This window comes from Callospermophilus lateralis, chromosome 2, assembly GCF_048772815.1.
Source record: "Callospermophilus lateralis isolate mCalLat2 chromosome 2, mCalLat2.hap1, whole genome shotgun sequence".
In the NCBI taxonomy this organism is placed as follows: domain Eukaryota; kingdom Metazoa; phylum Chordata; class Mammalia; order Rodentia; family Sciuridae; genus Callospermophilus; species Callospermophilus lateralis.
In genome coordinates, this window is record NC_135306.1 from 48200702 (window position 1) to 48223299 (window position 22598).

Consider the following 22598-nt stretch of genomic DNA (forward strand, 5'->3'; position numbering starts at 1 on the left):
CTGCGGCAGATGGTGGCCCATACCAGGGAGCTCCGGGACACTCGGGGGTAAGTGACGAAAAAAAAGCTGCCCATCCCTAGAAAGATAGGACAGATAGGACGGGAGCAAATCTGCTCATCCCTAGATAGAGCGAGAGGAAAAATGGCCATATTGAGAAAATGGAGAAGATTGATGCAGTATGTTTGTGTCTTGTTTTGTCTCAGTGTATTGTATTGTCTTTGTGATGAAAATATGGAAGGGGTGTTAAGTAAATTGATAAGGGAAAGAGGCACCCCAGTGGAACCAAGAATAGTTAGGGCATGTGTTGATGGAAGCCCAGGAACTCTAGTCAGAAAGAAAAAGAAAGTTCAGAGGAGGAAGGCTTATCAGAAAAAATGTTGCGGCAAAAGGCTATTACTGAATACTTTTCGTTACTGGAGGGTATGTGAATCTACGCGGTGGCTGCCACGTGCACGAGCCGGTCATGGCACAGCAAGGACTTTCCATCCGCGGCAGCAGGCTCTTCCCCGCCCCCCCGCCTGGGAGTAGGACACCACTGCGAGAGCCCAAATCTAAACCTGACCCGGGGGCACAGTCTCCCAGGCTCTTGCTCCCTGTGCCCAGTGGCAGTTTGAGTCTGGAACACTCCCCTGACTCTCCCCAGGGCCATCTGGGGCTGCCCAGGGTGCTGCAGGCCGAAGACAGCCAGGTACCTGAAGTTTGATCATTTCCAAGGCCAGTAACTACAATGGTTCTCCCACATCTGGAAGCTAATGAATAATAAGCACCATTAAGGCCTATTTCAAATGTAAAAAACCTTGAGATAATGTACTAAATTGTTCAGAAGGTTGTTTTCTTAGTGCCTGCTGGAATACTATAGAATTTTCTTTAGCATCATTGCCGGAGTTCCTGCCTTCATCCCAGTGTCAGTGAGGACGAGGGTGGAAGAATTTCCAGTGTTGCTGAGAACCTGACGAGACTTTGGATCAAGCTAGCTGCCTGCAGAACTTACCTGGACTGTGAACTTATCTGAACTGTGATTTACCTGGACTGTGAGTTAATCTGTTGAGACACTGCTTTACCTGGACTGAGACAACAAATTGTAATCTATAACAAATTGTAACTCAGTATCTTTGCTAATGGTGTCATTGCTGGTATAATTTTTTCAAGGGCTTCTTGCATGGAGTCATCAATTGGCTTGGTATTGTGGCATTTTGTATCCTCCCCTTCTGCTTGTAGCAGATTATTTATGGTGTTTGTGTAAAAACCACTATGGTCGTTATTTAAATTAAACAAAAGGGGGAAATGTTAGAGTCTGTAAACAACTCAAGATGGCGCCTGGCATTTTGCAGAGGGAGAGGTTTGTGAAGTAATGCCAGCGAGCCATTAAGTGTGGAGATTCCTTATTGGTTGACTGCTGTATCTAGTTTATGTTAATTAAGATAAGCTGTGTGTAATGTATATATACCCCTCTGGTCCTACAATAGATGGCTCCCACTCCTGCTGTATCAATGTACACAAGTTGCTCGTCACCCCCCGGTTATTTTGCTGCAGTCGGACTGCGGCACAGAATCACATCGGTTATACATCCACATTTTTACGTACTGCCATACTAGTGTCTGTTGCATTCTGCTGCCTTTCCTATCCTCTACTATCCCCCTCCCCTCCTGTCCCCTCCCATCTTCTCTCTCTATCCCATCTACTATAGTTCATTTCTCTCCCTTGTTTTTCCCCCTTTCCCCTCACTTCCTTTCATATGTACTTTTGTATAACGATGGGGGTCTCCTTCCATTTCCATGCCATTTCCCTTCTCTCTCCCTTTACCTCCCACCTCTCATCCCTGTTTAATGTTAATCTTCTTCTCATGCTCTTCCTCCCTGCTGTGTTCTTAGTTGCTCTACTTATATCAAAGAAGACATTTGGCATTTGTTTTTTAGGGATTGGCTAGCTTCACTTAGCATAATGTGCTCTAGTGCCATCCATTTCCCTGAAAATGCCATGATTTTGTCATTTTTTAGTGCTGAGTAATACTCCATTGTGTATAAATGCCACATTTTTTTTATCCATTCATCTATTGAAGGGCATCTGGGTTGGTTCCACAGTCTAGTTATTGTGAATTGTGCTGCTATGAACATCGATGTAGCAGTATCCCAATAGTATGCTCTTTTAAGGTCTTTAGGGAATAGTCCGAGAAGGGGAATAGCTGGTTCAAATGATGATTCCATAGTTTTGATTTTTAACTTGACTTTTTTCTCCTCTTATTGGCCTTTCCTTTAGTATAGTTCCTCCATTTCCTGATTTTTATTATTGTTTTTCATTTCCTTCTTTTGTAATATTTTGCAGGCTGTAGTGCAAGCTGTCTTGCTGTAAATTCTTTTGACTTTTGTTTATCATGAAAGGTTTTTATTTTGTCATCCAATCTGAAGCTTAATTTTGCTGGATATAAGATTCTTGGTTGGCAATTATTTTCTTTCAGAACTTGGTATATGTCATACCAGGATCTCCTGGCTTTGAGGGTCTGGGTTGAAAAATCTGCAGATATGAATTGTTCTCCCCCTAATTGTGAGCTGATTCCTCTCCCTTGCATTTTTTATGATTCTATCCTTATTGTGTATGCTAGGCATTTTCATCATAATGTGCCTTGGTGGAGATCTGTTGTAATTTTGTACATTTGCTGTCCTGTAAGCTTCTTGTATTTAATTTTCCAATTAATTCTTCATGTTTGGGAAATTTTCTGACATTATTTCATTGAAGAGATTGTATATTATTTTGGTTTGAATCTCTGTGCCTTCCTCTATCCCCATGAATCTTATATTTGGTCTTTTGATGCTATCCCAGAATTCTTGGATGTTCTGTTCATGATTTCTTACTATGTGCACTGTGTGGTCAACTTTCTTTTCAAGATTGTATATTTTGTCTTCATTATCTGATGTTCTGTCTTCCAAGTGATCTAGTCTTTGGTGACGCTTCCTATTGAGTTTTTCATTTCATCTATTGTTTCCTTTATTTCAAGGATTTCTGATTGATTTTTTTCCAGAATCTCTATCTCTTTCCTGAAATAATCTTTTGCTCTCTGTATTTGCTCCCTTATCTCTTTGTTGCTGTGATTGATGGTTGCCTGTATTTGCTCTCTAATCTCTTTGTTGGAGTATTGAATGTTTGCCTGTATTTGCTCATGTAGATCATTCTTTAATTCAGATATTATTTTAATTGTGTACATTCTGAACTCCTTCTCTGATATTTCATCATCTGCACTGTCAATGAATTCTATTATTATGTTTCTTGGTTTGTTTCAAGCATTTCCCCACCACCACCCTGCTTTTTTTTTTCATGTTGTCTTTGTGTTATCTTTTCTTGCAGTTCAGATCTGTGGTATTAGAGTTTCTACCCTGTAATCTTGTAGTGTCCTTGCATACTACCTGTACCTCACTTTGGTGTTGGGCTTCTACTGCTCTCTAGTGTGCCATGATAAATGCTACTTCAACTAAATGTGATGGTGGAAAGAATGGAGATAACTCAAGGTAGCCTTGGTGGTGTCCCAAGATGGCCACAACCACTTTCAGAGATGGGGATGAAAAGGTAGGTTGCCTGTACAGAGATTCAGCTGCCTCCAGGCCCTATCTGTTGGCCCAAGGTGGAAGCTACCTGTGTGGGGAAGCCTATGGTGGTGGCTACAATGTTGCAAGTTGGGCCAGGCCTGGCCTCTAACATGGGTCTGCTGGTTGGCAGTGGAGTATTAATTTCATTCTTGATAACTGCCATTCTGACTGGAGTGAGACTAAATCTCAGTTTTAATTTCCATTTCCCTACTTGCTAGAGATGTTAAACATATTTTGATAGATTTGATAACAGATTATATTTCTTCTTCTGTCATTCTTGTTAATTGTTGGTAGCATTTACAAGTGAATCCCTCAAGTCCTAGACTTTTTGTTATTCTGTGGTTTTTGATTATTGATCAGAATTCCCCTTTTAATTATTTGTCTGTTCAAATTTTCTATTGTTTATGATTTATTATTCACAGTTTATGTACTAATAGTCATGTATCCATTTCTTTTTGACTATTCAATTTATTATGTTATTTTTCATAGTTGTCTCTATGCTCTTCTGCATTTCTGTGGTATCAGTTGTAACCTATCCTCATTTATTCCGGATTTTATTTATTTTGAATCTTCTTAGTTACTGTAAACAAAGGTTTGTCCACTTTGTGCTGATCTTTCCTATTGTTTTTGTAGTTCTTTCTAGTTTATTTCTGCTCTTATCTTCATTGTCTCTCTTCCTCTACTCACTGTGGGGGCTTCCTTTGCCTTTCTGTTACTAGTTTATTGAGGTTAAAAGGAAGTTTGATCATTTGAAATCTTTCTTTTTTCCCTTATGTAGGCATTGATCCCATCAGCATCACTCTTAGAACTGGTTTTGCTGCATTCCATGTTTTGGTATGTTCCATTCCAAATTATGTTTGCTTTCAGGTACTTTCTAATTTCCCCTTTGATTTAATTTTCACTCACTACTTATTCAGGACAGATTCGTTTAATTTCTATTTTTTTTCTGGTTGTATATCATTGATTTTGGAAATAATACCGATATGATATGATTGTAATCTTAAATTTATTCAGACTTGTTTTGTAGCCTATGTATTCTATGTATCCATACTCTATTCTAGAGTATGTTGTTCAGCTGGGAAGAATGGGTTTCTTCTATAGAGTGGAAAGTTCTGTTAATATATGTTAGTTAAGATCATTCAGTCTGAAGTGTAGGTCTATTCCAATATTGCCTCATTTTTTATCTGAATGATTGTCCACAGTGGTACAGAAATTGCTATAAATATTGCATTATAACCTCTTTATCTCTTCAGATTCATTCATACTTTCTTTGTATATTTTGGTGTTCTGATGTTGGATGTATATGTTTTTGTGATGGTTAAATACTCTTAATGAATTTACCCCCTTAACATTGTGTAAGGACCTTCCTTGTGTTATGATACTGTTTCTGATGTAAGTACAACTACCTATGTTCTCTTTTGGTTAGTGTCTGTGTAGAATAGCTTTTTCCATCCCTTTGCCTTCATTCCTTATGTATCTGTGAAGCTGAAGTCTTTCGCAGAGAGCGTATTGTTGGGGCCTTTTAAAAGAACCTGTCCAGACACTCTCTATTTTTGATTGGAATGTTTAGTCCATTGGCATTTATACTAATGATTGGTAGGTAAGGGCTTACTATTTCCATTGTGTTAATTTCTTTCTGATTGTTTGTTAGTTTCTTAAATTCCTTTCTTCCTGTATTATTATGTCCTTTAGTGATTTGATGATTATTAAGCAGTGTGTTTTCATTCCTTTCTCTTGATATTTTGTATAAAAAAAACAATTGTTTGCTTTGTGGTAACCATAAAGCTTACATAGAATATCTTATAATTGCAGTAGTCTATTAGAAACTGACAACTTGGTTCAATTGCATATAGAAGCAGTATATGCTTAATCCTCCTGTTATAGTGTATGTTTTCAATGTCATACTCTTTATATAGGGTATCCATAAACAAATATTTGCAGCTGTAGTTACTTAAAGTTATTAAAACTTTAAAATTTTCCTCTTTATACCAGAGTTACAAATAACTTACACACACACAGTGACATTATTAAGTTATCCTGAATTATACTATATTTGACCTTTAGAGTGAGTTGGTCAAATCAATGGAGCTGCCAAATCTTGGACTTTAAAACTCTAGAACTGCCAGCTAAATAGACCTTTTTTCTTTTAAAAGTAGCCTACCTCAAGAATTTTGTTGACAGTAATAAAAATGGACTAATGTATCACACAAATGTTTATTATGAGGATTATTCAGAAAACAGTGTATAGTAAGTGTTCAAGAGTTAGTAACAATACTACAACTACTACTACTATAGCTTCGACTTCTGTGGCTTTTCTCTTACCATAGGATGAACTCTGATGGCCATTTCAGCATAGGAGGATTGGAGACCACTAGATGTGGCCCAAGGAGGAGGCCCACTGGTGCACCAGGTGAGGTCAACTCTACATGAGCTCACAAGTCGTCCTGAATGGGCAGGTCCTAATTACCAGACTCCCTGGATTGTTCTCCCTCTTAGTAGAAAGAATTGAGCTCTGAAAAGCCTTGCATTGGTCTTTGTGTTGTGAGCCATGGATGATTCCAGACTTATCCTAAGATGCTTTTCAAAATGGAGTTTCCCCAAGAAATTACTCAGTCACTGACATAATAAGACTTTCATAATTGAAACAGAAGCAAGATCATTTTCTTTTTAAAAAACTCATTATTTTAGAATCTACTTTTTCATAGAACTTAGGAAATAGCTAAGTAACTTTCATGAGCTCACATGCAAACACCAAAATGTAAGAATAAAACCCACAGAAGAGGCAGAATGGCCTTGACACTTGGTGGTTGATTGTTCCTCTTTTGTGTAGATTGGTCTATTACAAGAGAACACATGTTTGGCAGTGGAAAACTGGAAAACCACACAAAGAAAAAAGGGGGGAAATCAGTCTTTTGTGTTAAATCAAATAAAATAAATGAGTATTATGATGTTGCTATACTTCTTTTTATAAATTTTCTCTCTTCATTATTATATACCTGTTTCTCATAGCATCTTATATCCTTTATGATAAAAACAAATATTTTGGCTATTTATTGACATAGACATGATAATTGTAAGCATTTATACTGAACAGTGAAATGATCATTATACATGTTTATAATGTGTAATGATTTAAACAGGGTAACTAGCATTTTCACCATTATTAGTCAGTTTTCTTTAACCATAACAAATACCCTAGATAATTAACTTTTAAAAGAGATAACTAACTTTTAATGTTCTGGTGGTTGCAGTCCATGATTAATTGGCCCATTGCTTCCTTCCTGAGGAGTGCAGGGTTAAAAGGATAAAAGAAACTGAAGTTACAATGTAAAGGACCAGGCATTGTAAAACTGCTTCTAAGCTGCAAAGCCTGAGTTAAAATGTAAAGGACTAGGTATTGTAAAGTTTCTAAGGTACACTCAAAGCCTGAAATTCCTGTGGCAGTTAAGACAATTCCTGAAACTGCCCATTAGATGTGTTTCGAATTCTGCCCCCTCCTTGACTACCTAGTTGCTTAACAACCCGGACCCTGAGCAGCTCAGCATTTACGCATTCCAGGGCCTAAACCAATCAGTTTGAATATGTACCCCGCTTTAGGACTGACCTATCACCCCCGCCCCATCTGTTCCCGCCACTGAATGTACTAATCATGTTTGAGAGTTGTTGTTTGATTTTCCCGCGCCTCATGATGATTTGTTCTGATGTATGCAAAGCCCCCGCCCTCCCCCAAAAAAGTGTACTTAAGAACTGCTTAACCCCTGCTTGGGGCTCTTGGCCACTCTCCCTTCTTGAGTGAGCACGGAGCCCCAGCACGCTGGAACTTCAATAAACCCCCTTTTGCAGTTGCATGAGTTGGTCTCTTGGTGGTCTCTTCCTCCGTCGTTCACCGGTCCCTTACAGGGTGTCACCACAGGAGGACAAATCTTACCACCTGATTCCAGGGAGTAAGATGGAGTGAAGAGTAGGCCAGGGCCCCAAAATGGCCTTCAAGGACCCACCAACAGTGACCTTCAAACCTCTCACTAGAGGACACCTACAAAGGACTCCACCACCTCCCTTTGGCAGCTCCCTGGGGATCAAGCTTTAACACATGGCCTGGAGGGGACATTTAACAGCCAGACTATGCCACCATCTCCTTCAACAGTGTCAAGTTTTTGAGTTGGGTATTGTTAAACTCTTCTCTTTTAAAATTTCTAATAAGTTGTAATGAGCCAGAGTCACCTCCTCTATGTGCTATAGATACTAGGACTTACTCCTCCTCTATAACTATATTTTCTAATATGGAAAACATACAATAATGTATGTTTGTTATAGAAAAAAATTTAAATGTGAATAAAATAAGGGCTATATTAAACAGAGTAAGGCTTTTTGACTTTCCTCAAACAAAGTATAGTGAATGATTAGGATGCCTCATGGCTCTTCTTATATGTGATTGTGATCAGGGGAGGCAGGAGGGAAGGAAAGAGAAGGCCCTGGTGAGTGAGTTGCATCCAGTTTTGTTGTGTGCATGTATAAACATGGCTTAATGAATCCCACTACCATACATAATTATAATGCACCAATAAGAAATTGTACACTAGAAAATTGTCAATATTTCTAAATTTACATTGTGAGGATGAAAAAAATTTTTCTTTCAAGCCACATTTTCACCCCTGCCAGCATTGTCACTACTACTATTAATATTTGAGTGAATGTACCTGGTAAGAAAGATAATATGCATGTGTCAGCATATGTATTCATGTAAATTTGTGTTTTTGTGTGTCTTTCATTAATCTATAAAACAAACAATATTATCATATCCATTATTTTATAGTTAATCTATTATATATAATATACAATCATTGATATTTATTATATTATATAATATATATTACATTTTACTGATATTGTATGATATTATATATTTCATATTTATTTATTTTATATTATAATTAATGAGTATAATATTATATATTTCATATATTATATTCATTTCATTAAAGAAATTTGTGACATAGGTTTATATCAACTGTTTCCATTTTAATGATGCAATAATATTCCATTTTGTCTGTACTATGGTATTACTTAGCCACTTCTCTCATGATGGATATTTGTATTTTTTATTATGATGTTGCTGCAAGGGCATTTACAGATATTGTGTGCGTGTGTTATACACTCACACACACTTCTGCAGGGACAGCCATAGGTAATTTTCATACTATTGCAAATTAAAGGGATTCCATTGCTGAAACATTTAAATTATCTTGCCAAGTTCCACCTGGCCTCCCCTGAGCTAGTTTGTCCTTCCTTACAGTACAGTAGTCTCAGGGCAGTCACACCCCTCACATGGTGGCTAACAACTTCAAGAGCAAGGATGTAAGCCAACAAAATGGAAGACATGTCACTATTTCAGACACAGTTGGTTTGAAACTTTCTCTTCCCTGCACTATTCCAAGGTCTCTCAGAACTCCCCCAGACCCTCACACATGAACCTACCATTGCAATAGGCAAAACCCCAATCCAGCTGCTGTTCTATGAGTGGCTTTTCAGTTAATGACTCTTAGCTATTTGGGGCTTCTCTGTTTCCTCTAAAGTCCCTTTCTCCCCCTTTGCTTTAGAAATTACTGAAATTTTATACAATTTTAGAAATTGTCACAGTTTGTATATCTTTTTCCCTAATATACATTATATAGAGTAATCAGGAATTTAAATAAAAAGGGTTTTAGAAACTCTTAAGAATGCAATAAGAAGAAAATGACATAATGAAAATGAAAGGGAGAACTGAAAGTGGGAAATTCCTCTGAAACAGAGAGGACCATCCCATATAAATAGCCCATCCCCATGGAGCCAGGACATTCACATTGCAGACCTTTGCAGTCTGTGCAACCTTGCATAGATTGTAGGCAGCCCTGTTCTGGTTGTCATCATGAACAACAGGTGCATCCTCCAACTGGCTCTCCTGTTGTGCTTCTCCACCACAGCTCTTTCCACAAGTTACAACCTGCTTCGACTCCAACAGTTCAACAGCAGTGTGGAATGTCAGAAGCTCCTAGAGCAGTTGAATGGAAGGCCTGCAGACTGCCTCAGTGACGGGATGGACTTCAAGATCCCCAAGGAGATCAAACATCCACAGCAGTTCCAGAGGGAGCAGGCTGCCTTTGTCATCTATGAGATGCTCAAGGACATCTTTCATCTATTCAAAAAAGGCTACTCTAATCCTGACTGGAATAACACCATTGTCACAGACCTCCTTCGTGAACTCCATCAGCAGATGGTCCTCCTGAACACAACGGTGGTAAAGAAACTGGGGGAGGAAAACAACAGACAGGCATACTCCATGATTATCCTGCGCCTGAAGAGTTACTATGTGAGGATCCGGACGTACCTGGAGGCCAAGGAGTACAGCAGCTGTGCCTGGACAGTAGTCAGAGATGAACTCTACTGGAACTTCTCCTTCATTAACAGACTTACTGACAAATTCCAAAACTGAAGATGGCCCAGTAGGCACCTCGTCTGGACCAGACAATGAGATTAGGCATTCTTCAACCAGCAGAGGCTCATTCAGTGACAGACAGCAAATGGGGTGCCTTTGAAAAGACAATAGACGTTTTTAACTTTTTAAATTAATTTATAAATTAAGTTATTTCATTATTTATTTAAATATTTATGTTGGAAAATAAATTATTTATGATGCAAAAATCCATGTGGCAGTTTCAATTTCAACTTGATTTATAAAACCCCTATGTTCACATATTCAGAACCCCTCTTAGATGCTCTTTGTAAATGTGCCTGTAAAGTAGTAGAGTTTCTAGCCTATGCCATAATTTAAAATCCTGACATTTAAATTCCCCTGAGAAATTTATATTCCAAAGAAGCCACATGTAATACACAAGGTACTACATAATAAGGGGATCTGAACATTTTAGGGCAATAAATTGGAGTGAATTCTGTGAGATTGGAGGGTAATGGGTGAGAAAGTGTCTTGGGGCTAGAACCTGGGGTGCCCACTGCTTTTGCTCTGTGCTCCAGGGTCTATGGTCGTGAAGTTAGAATTTAGCTCTCAGGTGAACCAAAGGAATATACTAGCTCTTGTAAGTCAACCTAAGCCCTTCCTTGTTTGCAGGCATTGGATGCTGTTTTCTCTTTCTTTTAGGTATAGCCACTATGACATCACAATGAAAATTAAGGAGAGCTCTCCAGTGGATGTCTTTGCAGAACCCAGATATTTTATGGAACTTCTGCTTTCTACACATGCAGCACTGCTCTTCAGGGAAACCATTAAGCTGAAATCACAACACATCAGAAAACAGTCCTGTGTGAATGAGCAGGCAGATGAAGGGAGAGAATGATTAGGGTGACCCGGGAATTCTATCTGAGAGAAAAAGGAAATTGTGGTGATGAGGGAATGAGTCCTGGGATGCTTAGGGTAAGGGAATGGGTGAGCCAGGAGCCAGAATCACAACTAAATCCCATGAATCTTGTGCATTTCCATGGAGACATTCATTCCCATTGTCAGGTATTAGCAAAAGCCACCAATTCCTGAGTGCATGAAAATGCCACTTCTTTAAAATGTAAAGAGCCATTCTTCAGCCTCTTTAGAACTCATGACAGAAATATGGACTTCTCTCACTAATTTCTCTCTTATCCATTCCCTCTTCTCTCTGTAGTAATGACATTACAGTTGAGCTTCTAGGTTCTTCCTTCTCCATCTCACAGAGAAAATGTGAGGCAGTGAGACCCAGAAAATGGTGCTAAATAAAATTAACTTTCCATTTTATCTTTACTCCTTTCCACTTAAACTATAGCCTACAGTTTTATTATGAATAAAATGGGTTCAAAATATAGTCTGGAAACACTAAAAACGTACTTGAATTTCAGCACAGTATCTTCCATAGATTGAGGATTTAAAATTATGTAGGAATGGAAGGACAGCAGAATAAAATAGACATTATTATTTCTGTGGGTATGTACGTGACTGCATGACCAATGTGATTCTGCAACCTGTACACTCAGAAAAATGAGAAATTATATCCCATCTGATTCAAATGTATGATATGTCAAGATCACTGTACTGTCATTTGTAACTAATTAAAACAAATAAAAAAACTAGAAAAGATATAAAAATAAAAAGAAAGCATTTTAGACAATTCAGATATTTTATAACTAAGTACACCCAACATTTGCATTTAGTTTATCTGGATATTAACAGCACAAGGGGAAAAAACAATAATCTAGTGAAATTGAAATAATCACTTTCATCAAGTAGTTATTATCTCCTTTCCTTTCATCTCTCTCAATAAACATGCAAAACATATTTTAAATAAATAAATAAATAATAAAATTATGTACGTATTTTAAAATTTTTCTTTGCTCTCTAGGCAGATGTCACTTGTTTTTCTAGAGAATTCTTACAACTTTCCCTCATAAAGAGGTCAGTAACTGACCTTTAAAGGAAGCATTCCGAAAGCCCATAATTCTCTCGTTTTCTCCCTTCACCTGCCTGCCCATTCACACAGGGCTGCTTTCTATTGTGTTGTGGTTTCAGCTTAATGGTTTCCCTGAAGAACAGTGCAGCATGTGTAGAAAGCAGAAGTTCCATAAAATGTCTAGGTTTTGCAGAGACATCTGCTGGAGTGCTCTCCTTACTTTCCATTGCATGTGATGTCATAGTAGCTGTACCCAAAGGAAACAGAAAGCAGCATCCAGTGCATGCAGACTAAGGGAAACTCTTTCAGAGAAGAACTCTCCCTGGTGGCTCAGTGTGATAAGGGCAGTGACAGGTTTGGGGTCAAGTTTCTGATCTATGCAGAAGTCCAATGGCTCCATGGGTTTCTCCTCATAATGCAGACTACTTTGGGGCAATGGTAATGGTTACCATGTACCTCTCTCAGTAACTACCTTCAAAGAGATGACTTTTTTTTAAAAAAGAAAAAAGTGCTGGGAAGAGTTTTGGAGAAGACTGAAAAACAGTTACTCTTCACATGGAAGATAAGTCTTTTTTTTTTGGTTTCTTTTTTTATTGGTTGTTCAAAACATTACAAAGCTCTTGACATATCATATTTCATACATTAGATTCAAGTGGGTTATGAACTCCCATTTTTACCCCGTATACAGATTGCAGAATCACATCGGTTACACATCCACATTTTTACATAATGCCATATTAGTAACTGTTGTATTCTGCTACCTTTCCTATCCTCTACTATCCCCCCTCCCCTCCTCTCCCATCTTCTCTCTCTACCCCATCTATGGTAATTCATTTCTTTCCTTGTTTTTTCCCATTCCCCTCAAAACATATGTAATTTTGTATAACAATGAGGGTCTCCTTCCATTTCCATGCAATTTCCCTTTTCTCTCCCTTTCCCTCCCACCTCATGTCCCTGTTTAATGTTAATCTTTTCCTCGTGCTCTTCCTCCCTGCTCTATTCTTAGTTGCTCTCATTATATCAAAGAAGACATTTGGCATTTGTTTTTTAGGGATTGGCTAGCTTCACTTAGCATAATCTGCTCTAATGCCATCCAATTCCCTGCAAATTCCATGATTTTGTCTTTTTTTAGTGCTGTGTAATACTCCATTGTGTATAAATGCCACATTTTGATAAATCTTATTTGTAGGTTGAGTCAGAACATGACAGGTTGTAGGCCATTCTGGATAAGTTAGTCTCTGAAACTGATAGGAAATAGGTATATTACTCCCCTGGATGTTTCTGATAGCTGGCACATTCCTCCCTACTGCTCTGGCCCACATTTTTTCTATTGAGAAATCTTGATAATCATTTTCCCCTTCCTCCAGAATTCCCCACTTGGGGTCTTCCTTTACTCATCATTAACCTGTTCTGTGTTTTCATACAGCTGTTTTTCCCTTGTGGTTTCTTTCCATCAATTTCCCTTTAGTAGTACAGATACCACACTTGACAGCAAATGTTGAGTGTAAGTTCTCTGTTTGTCAGAAAATCCTATGTGAGTAGCTCTTGTTCACACACTATAAATATTTTTAGAAAGGAGGAAATGTCCCTCTAATAATGATATCACAGTAGCTATAGGTATATAGCCTTTCTCCTTAAACTGAGGTTAATATTTTCATATTGTTCACCAATGAGGCTTCAGCAAGTTGTTCCACATGTTATCTTCTCAAGTGAGTGATGCACATTTTAGCATATGGTGGGTGGGAAGCCTAGTGAGGAGGGAAATGAGACTCTGCAGAGCAGGCTGCAAAGCAGGTCAAGGCTCTGGTTTCTTCCATTAGAGAAATACAATTAATATATTGAATAGATACCTATTCTTTATTGACATATTAATGAATATTTGCTGAGCACTCAATAAAGAAAAAGTTTTTGTTTATTGAATGTTTTCTAATGTATATTAAGTGTAAAGACAAATGATGACTCTAGTTCCAAATCATTGAAGAATACTCAATAAAGTTTTAATGTTAGCTTAATTATACATCTTCTGTATTCCTTCTGAGGTTTATTCCAACATATTTTATTATTAATTTTCCAATATGTTTTTGAAAACATCTTATTTTATACTTTATTATTGTTATAGTTATGAATAAAATTAAATTTTATTACATTTTCTAATTTTAAAAGAGAATAACTTCAATTTATATACATGTGTGCTTTATTTTTAATGAAAAAAATATGTAAAACTTTCTCATTTTAAATTTTCTTATGGCAAATGTCAATACATAGAAATGGAGAAGCACTGGGTCCTAAAAACAAAACATTTGAGCAGTGTTGCTGTTGATAATATTTACAAGTGCCTTTTACATGGCTAATTGGGGGTGATTATTAAGGGCTCATAATATCAATCTCTTTATTTTTTGGTTTGTCTATTCAAATCAAAGAAAGACAAATGTGACATTTTTCTGAACAGATGTAATGACCTTGATTCCAGATTCTACTTAGAGCCCAGTCATAAAAACAGTTGGGGATGGGAATGAGGAGGATGCAAAATATAGGAAGAGCCTGGTTGGAAAGCAACATCGTTCACTGCCGCAGTCTGGCTGGGCACAAAATCACAAGCCACTCACAGCCTTGTAGATTCAAACAGCAATTCTTTATTCCCAAACTCTCACCCTCCACCAGGCTCTGCACCCCAAATACTCTCTGAATTCCGGGAAAACTCAATGGGAACTCAAGGAGCGGGCGCCTGAGGCAGCAGGATATGCCCTATTCCCACCAGGATCCACCTTAAACCTGGAACCGCCCTATTCCCAGCAGGATCCACACCCTAAACCTGGAACCGCCCTAAATCCGGATCCGCCCTGGTCCTTGAGCAGGGTCACCTTTCTCAAACATTCATGCAATGTCACTGCAAATGACCTGGGTCCAAGGCAAGCCCATTTCCACAATGGAGAGTCCTCCCTCTAGGCTGACAAGAAAATTGCCATGCATCATTCCTACTTGGCTATGGCTCTCAGCATCTCCCCCCTTCTGATTAATTAAACAACAAGCAATGTGGCTTAGGGACTGTGCCTGTTAGGTTGTCCAATTCAACATATGGTCCTTACCCGTCATCAGATGATCTGACCTCTAGGCGTCAGCCTCCTGTCTTAGGTTGGTACCACTGCAATTGGATCATACCCATCACTGACTACCGATCCAGCATACAGCCATACTTGTGGATAGGCCTATGCACCAGTGTGTGTGGGGGGTGAGGTTCTTTGTCTCACCTCTGTTGGCCCCCAAATTTGGCCTTGGTGCCAGTGGGGGGGGGTGAGGTTCTTTGCCTCACCTCTGGCTATGGCTCTCAGCAGTCTACCTGAACACAGAGAGTGAGAACCTCACCAAGACTCTTCATCTCACTGGAGAAGCTGGCTCAGCCATAGAGTTTCTGTGAAACTTGGGAACCACACGAAAAGCTTATGTTCAGGGAAAGGGAGAAGAGCCTGTGTTCCTGTCTCCCACCTGCTGCCTCACTCACCCCACTCACTGGGTGACCAAGCTGCTCCTGCCCAGGCTGTGGGTTCTCGGCAACCCCAGGAGCAGCTGGCAGGACAGAGAATTCTCCATCTGAGCTGTGTGAGGAGGGGGAGTGCCAGCCTAGATCTGTGTGCCACTGGGTTCAGACACTTTCTGTTCCTCTGTCCTTTCCCACATTCTGCATGTCTTGTCACAGGCCTTTAGCCAGACTGCTTCTTCAGTTTCAGTCCTATTCACCACCAGATCCAGATGTCAGTAGGCCACTGTGCTGGGGGCTGTGCCCAACTCTTGTTAAAGTTAGGATTTGGAATATAATACCACCAAAAGTGACCCCCTGGAAACTGAGAAAACTACAGAAGTAAGAAAGTGATTCTCTTTTGTGTGTGTGCTCTGGCCATAAAGTATTCTCTGAAATTCCTCCCCTAAAGTGGGTCATAGGATATGCAATGAGCATCCTGCCCTATGCCCAGAGAACAGGTGTGAAACCCAGAGACTCCCAGAAGAATCTGAGCAAATAGGCCTTGGGGAGTCCCCCAGTTTGCGTCAGACCCCCTTTTGAACTATCATCTAGCCACAAGGCTGTGCTCTCTTCATCTTTCCTAAACATGAAAGACAGTTTCCCTGGTCTTTTCATCTTCATTTATGAAGTCTAAATAAATTTGTCTTGCTTTTTTCTTGTTGATCTGTCTTTTATTACAGGGATCTTAGACATGAACACCACAACTGCTGAAGAAAAGACTTATTTTTCTTCTCACTTTCTATATACAGAGATTATCAGAAGACCCTCCAGAGTGCACCCCTGCTACATTGGAAGATTACCATCAGTGGTCAATAGCCCCAGGGAAGACAAGGTCTGACCACCCAGCATCTCCAACATGTGCCATCAGGGCCCTGCTTCTGGAAACTCCCAAGGAGCCCTCTCAGATACAGATATTGTTTGCCCTGAGCATGGATTTACTTTTCCTTTGAGATTCTAGGCAGTTCTCTGTGCCATATTTAATTCTCATAATTTATCTTAGGCCTTATGATGGTTAAATTTATGTGTTGCTCAACTGGTAAAGCATTATTTGTGTGTCTGTCTGTGAAACTGTGACTAGGGAAATTAGCACGTGACTCTGTGAAGTGAGTGGGAACATCAGTGTGGTCAGGTGCCTTCTAAATAGCTGGAAGCCCAAAAAGACCAGAAGGAAAAGAAAGGGAAATCATGTCCCCTCCCCTCTCTCTTTCCCAATCCTAAAACTAGGACACTCATTTTATTCTGCTTTTGGACATGAGAACTCCATGCTTCTGGATCTAGGGACTACAGTATTTACACCAGCAGTCTCCCTGGCTTCTTGGGTCTTTGGCCTCAGAGAGAATTACATCATCAGCTTCCCTGAGGCTGCCAGAATTGGGCAGAATCACGCTACTGGCATCCCAGTGTCTCCAGTTGCAGATAGCCTGTCCTGTGATTTCTTAGCCACAATAATCATGTGAGATAATTCCTTTAATAAATTCCATTGTTATTTGTCTATCTGTCTGACTGTCTATCTACCTACCTACCTACCTATCTATTCCAAATGTCTTCAATATGTTCAGATACTTCCTGGGGCTGACAGCATTCAATGATTGCTTGACAAGGTGGTGGAGATGCCAGGCCCGCTCATTCCACCACTGCAAGTTCACACTCATCCATTCCTGTGGAGGCAAACTCACCAACTGTCGTCTGACTGTGGATCCTGAAATAGCCCTATGACTTGGATCTACCATCTCTCAGCTATAGTACTGAAGAAGTTTTATCTACCCAGAGAACTGGTGGGAGACAGGCTCTTACATGCCTCTGAAAGCAAGTCCACCAACTTCAGTCCAGGTGCAGATCCTGAAGTACACTGCTGTCTATATTCTGAGGCCAGTGCTGCCCATGCAAGAACCTGCCTAGGAACTAGGAAAAGTCTTTCCAAAGAACTGTTGGGAAGCATATCCACCTATTTAACTGATAACAGGCCTACCTTTTGCAGACTCAACTGTGGATCCTAAAGCAAGGCTTGTCCCAATGCCAGCTCTACTGACCAACAACCTGGTCTTATCCATCAAGTGACCAGACAAGGTCACTGCCTATCCCCTACAAACCAGCCTCCCAACTTCCTTCTGTACTACAGATTCAGCAGCTGCCACATGATCTGACTTCAGTTCCACCTGACTGTGGTCCCAGTAGCAATTCCATCATCCTGGAGAGGATAATAGAGATATTTACCTGCTGAAGCCAGTCTGTAAAGATGAAGCAGCTGCTTGCTCCTTCAAATGCACAGATATCAATACAACGTACATGAATAATAACATAATAGTCAAACACATCAATAAAAGAATAAAATAGATTATGAGTAACTGCTCCTAAGGAAATAGAGATATAAGAATAACTGGATGGGCTGGGGATGTGACTCAAGTAGTAGTGCTACTTTAGATTGAAAAGCACTGGATTTTGAGTCCTTAGTTCAAGGTTTTTCCTGCCAAGATTCTCATTCTTCTTTTTGTATGACTATATTCTCTCTTCTTGCTACCAGGGATTTGCATCTTGCTCTTCAGGGGATTAATCTCCAGAATATATAATGAAGTAAAAAGATGAATACTAAAAATATAAATAACCCAATTAATAAATGGGCAAAATAACTAAAGAGAAACTACTCAAAAGAAGAAACACAATGGGCTGGGGATGTGGCTCAAGTGGTAGCGTGCTGGCCTGGCATGCTCGAGGCCTGGGTTCGATCCTCAGCACCACATACAAAACAAAGATGTTGTGTCTGCCAAAAACTAAAAAATAAATATTAAAAATTCTCTCTCTCTCTCTCTCTCTCTCTCTCTCTCTCTCTCTCTCTCTCAAAAAAAAAAAAAAAGAATAACTGGACAAAACATTTAAAATTAAATACCTTAAAGAAGCTTAATGAAGTGAAGGAGAAGACAGCTAAATGAAATCAAGAGAACAATTTATGAACCATACAAGACATTTCTTAAAGAAATAGATGACATGTAAAACAACCAAATAGACTCTGGAACAGAAAAATGTACTGACAAAACTAAAAACCTTAATAGAGAGTTTCAACAGTGGACTCAATAATGCTGAAAACAGAATCAGTAAACTCAAAGTCACACTGTTTAAAATCAGTCAATTAGAGAAACAAAGAGAGAATTAAAACAAAGGGCAAAAGCAAAAGGAAACTATGGTACATACAGCATCAAACATATGAATGTATTACTTAAAGGAATGTGAGAAGGAACAACAGAGAGAACTAGAAAGCTTATTCAAGTAAAAGTTGTCTGACACCTTCCCAAATCTTGGGGAAAACATTGAGATTCACTAACTGAAAAAACTCTGGCAAAAAATCAGTTCAAGAACACAATTTGTACCATACAATAATATTTTGGTTAACAATACATCACATAAAATGATGGTGGTCCCACAAGATTATAATGGAGCTGAGAAATTCCTATTATCTCTGAAGAATAAAATGAAGAATTTTCAGGGAAATTCACAGTGAAGTTTTAGCAGAAGATTATCTGGTTTCAATATGGCTTGAAAATTATACTCAGGTCCTTGAATCACTGTTGGGAGAGGGCCAGCCAAGGAGGGGTCATCTGACAATAATTCCTACACAGAGCTCTTATGAAAGAAAGATAAATGTGTGTTAAGATCCAGTTACTTACATTTTTTGTTATCTGTTCAGAAACAGGCATCAATTTAACTGAAAATTGTCATTCAAAAAAGCACCTTTTGATGAATATTTTCTATGAGAAAATTAAATTTCAAACTTCTGGAAACTGCAAATTACCTCCAAGAATTTTATTGGAAAAAAATTAAAATTATAAATAATAACATTATCTCTTTAAAAAATAAACCATGGTGTGTGTGTGTGTGTGTGTATGTGTATATATATATATTTTTTTTTTTTTCAATTTAAAATGCATGACCTATGACATCTATTTAATATACTCTTATGATTTAGGTTTGAGATATTTTTATGTTGGTGCAACTCTTAGGTGAGTTTATGTTTGGAGGTTCAGGAAATAAATCATGTAATGATTTTTCTTTTTTGTAGAATAATCTTTGATGATTGCTAATGTTGAAAAAGGACAATTGAAATTTCCCCCTGGCAACCTCCGAGGCACAGGAGTTACACTGCTTTTCCTTCAAATAGCAGATGATTGTCTGATAATACTTCCAAGAAGCAAATCCCAAGTAGAGACAGAGATTTTCTATGTGTGTTGGCTTCAGTTGATTCAGACTGAGATGAAGCCTAGAAAGTAGTTGATCGAGGAGGAACTCATTGCTGTAAGCATGGTTGTCCACCATGCTGAAGAAATTGAACATCTGGCTGGATCATCAGATGGTAGAGATAGTGGTTTCTGTCCTCTGGATTTGGTTTATCTTCCCTGTTTTCCAAAGAAAATGTAAGTCAGCTCTGTTGTTCAAGTACTCCTGAGACCACCTGAAGATAGTCAAAGAAGATGACATCAACCTATTTTATTGATTTTACACTAAAAGCTAGTTTTGCAAATAAATTCCAGATGTGCCCATCCAATTGGATACTTATCAGTCAAATAGGAAGTGTCATTGACCTAAAGAAAGTACTACATGTGTACAATCAGAGGCTGATAGCAAATACTTTTTCTCCTTGTGTAGCTAGAGGCTCATAACAGTCATTTTAACTTCATGCAACATAATTTTAAGTTTAGTAAATACTCTCTTATTTTCAACTAATCTGCTTAAACCTCTGAATTTTCCCTGTTAAATTTATGAGCTGGGCACAGGGAATTCACCAATGACATTGTTCTCCAATAGAACCCAATTTTACAAAAACTAGTTACCTCCAGTTGCCCTACAGAACTATAATTCCAATCTCTCTCTCTCTCTCTCTCTCTCTCTCTCTCTTTCTCTCTCTCTCTCTCTCTCTCTCACACACACACACACACTCACATACACATTTTATTTTCATCTATAAATATCACTTTTCTCTGTTCTAGAAACAAACTTTGAGCCCTGATCCTAACATTCATTTTCCTTTCGTTCTTTAACATAGAAAATCTGCTCCCTCAATCTATGAATCTCTGTATTTGTTCCATGATTTACCAGATCATCTCTGGCAATAAAGTTCTTCCTGAATAGAATTGTTCTTTGATTTATTCAAAGCAGAAGCTGCTGATTACTGGTGAATGAGCTTCTTTCTCGCTTTTCCTCTCTTTTTAGAATATATCCCAGCAGTTCTGTGTGGTTATGTTTCACTGAGCCACAAGATCATAGTTAATGTAGCCATTGTCTTTTCCGTCCACCATTTTCTTACTGAGGTCTTCATTGCTCCTCCATCTGCCAATAATAGAGGGAGAAATCCAAGTATTTTTCAGTTGCTTATGAGTATGGAGATTCTAATTTCAGGATAACAATATTTCTCTAGCACCAACTGCCTCTCAAGGTGTTTATCACAACTAGTAACACCCTCTGCTCACAAATGACAAAGTGTCCTCAGTCCACACTTGTCAGACTCATCCAGAGAGCAGGTGCACCACCTCTTCTTGATGTGAGGACTCTGTTACTGACACTTGTTTCTTTGTTGACAAAATAATAAACTCTCCATGATTCTTGTCCCTGTCCCTAGAGTTCTTGTCACAAAGTTGCTAGTGCTCAGTAATGACTTCTCTCCTGATACATGTATCCAGGTATCAAAAGTATCAATAGTCAGGGCTGGGGATGTGGCTTAAGCGGTAGCCCGCTCGCCTGGCATGCTTGTGGCCCGGGTTCGATCCTCAGCACCACATACAAACAAAGATGTTGTGTCTGCCGAAAACTAAAAAATAAATATTAAAAAATTCTCTCTCTCTCTCTTTAAAAAAAAAATATCAATAGTCTTCTGATCCTGAGATTAAAGGTTTGTATTGAGTAGGTAGCTAGAGGACTTATCTAATAAGAATCATTTTACCTTCAATCAAGTAAGATTTATTTTGCTAATTACACTTTATTGTTCAGTTCTTCCCCTTTTTTGAATTCTTGCCTTTCTCAGATTTTCTTAGTTGGGCACAGGGCACTCACTGATAACTCTGTCCCTCCTGTGAAGTTAATCTTACAGAAACACATGATCTTCAGTTGGTCACAGTCAGTGTGATTCTATTGGAGATCATTGCTCCCTAGTTTCTGTCTAACTCTGAGAGTGCAGGGTGATAAGACCCAGGCAGTTATGTCACAGAGAAAAGCTTTTTCTCATCTCCTACTCTTTGTGATTTTATCACTTTAATTTTTGTACATTCTTTTTAATGGCAATCAGGAAATCTTTGTGATGCTGCTCATGCATTAGGCTTTTATCATGAAGTCAGACAAATAATGGAAAGTAGAAGAAAGGTGAAAGGCTGCACTGCTTTTCTCTATCAGATTTTGTTTCTCATTCCAGCTTTCCTGAAAAGCAAAATTAGACAGTTTGTGGGTAAAATGGGCGGGGGGGGGGATGTCATAATTTCACGAATGTGAAAGAAGGAAATGACTTCACCTTGACCAGTGGCAGAGTGTAAGTTAGACACATGCAATGCAGCCAAAATGAGCCCCAGGGCCATGGCAGAAGGGAAGACTGAGGGTCAATGCTCAGTTGCCCAAGGCAGGGAAATGCCTGCTTCTGACAGAGGCTCAAAGACCAGTCAATGGACTGCCTGACTGTTCTCTCATTTAATCCAGATGTGATCAGACCTTAGAAGAAGAGAGGGGAGTCACCCAATAACAGCAGCTTGGCCACAGGCTCCACTACTAGCACACTCACGGAGTCTGGTAGGACTGTGGATGTTGACCTTCGCTGTGCATTCCAACTTGGTCATAATCTACTAAGACAATGAAAAGTCTGCCTTGAGAAACCTAGAATTGAAAGAAGGAAGCTCTAAGGTCTCAAAAATTTTAGTTCTAGTCTTCAGTCTTACCATCAAAATTTATTATAGCCTGACTATAGACTAAGATCTCTGAAAGTATTGACTCATACTTCCCTTTAACACTATTTGTGTTAGTCATCTAGAGAGCTCCTTGGAGACAAAAATAAATCTGGAGAGATGAACTATTCCAAACTCACCAATGATCCAAGGTTAGCACCTCAGGGGTAGTTGAGGTAATGGCTTG

At 38.9% G+C, this 22598-nt stretch overlaps 1 protein-coding gene across 1 annotated transcript; it reads left to right on the forward strand.

Annotated features, from left to right (window-relative positions):
• Positions 1-9483: 9483 nt before the first annotated feature.
• Positions 9484-10047, forward strand: LOC143385985 (interferon beta-like). The gene has a single exon (XM_076841391.2). It carries the CDS (start codon positions 9484-9486, stop codon positions 10045-10047), a length of 564 nt encoding a protein of 187 aa, XP_076697506.2.
• Positions 10048-22598: the final 12551 nt, after the last annotated feature.

Excerpts from the sequence above, each read along its gene's own strand:
- LOC143385985 (XM_076841391.2), top strand. The coding sequence starts at position 9,484 with ATGAACAACAGGTGCATCCTCCAACTGGCTCTCCTGTTGTGCTTCTCC.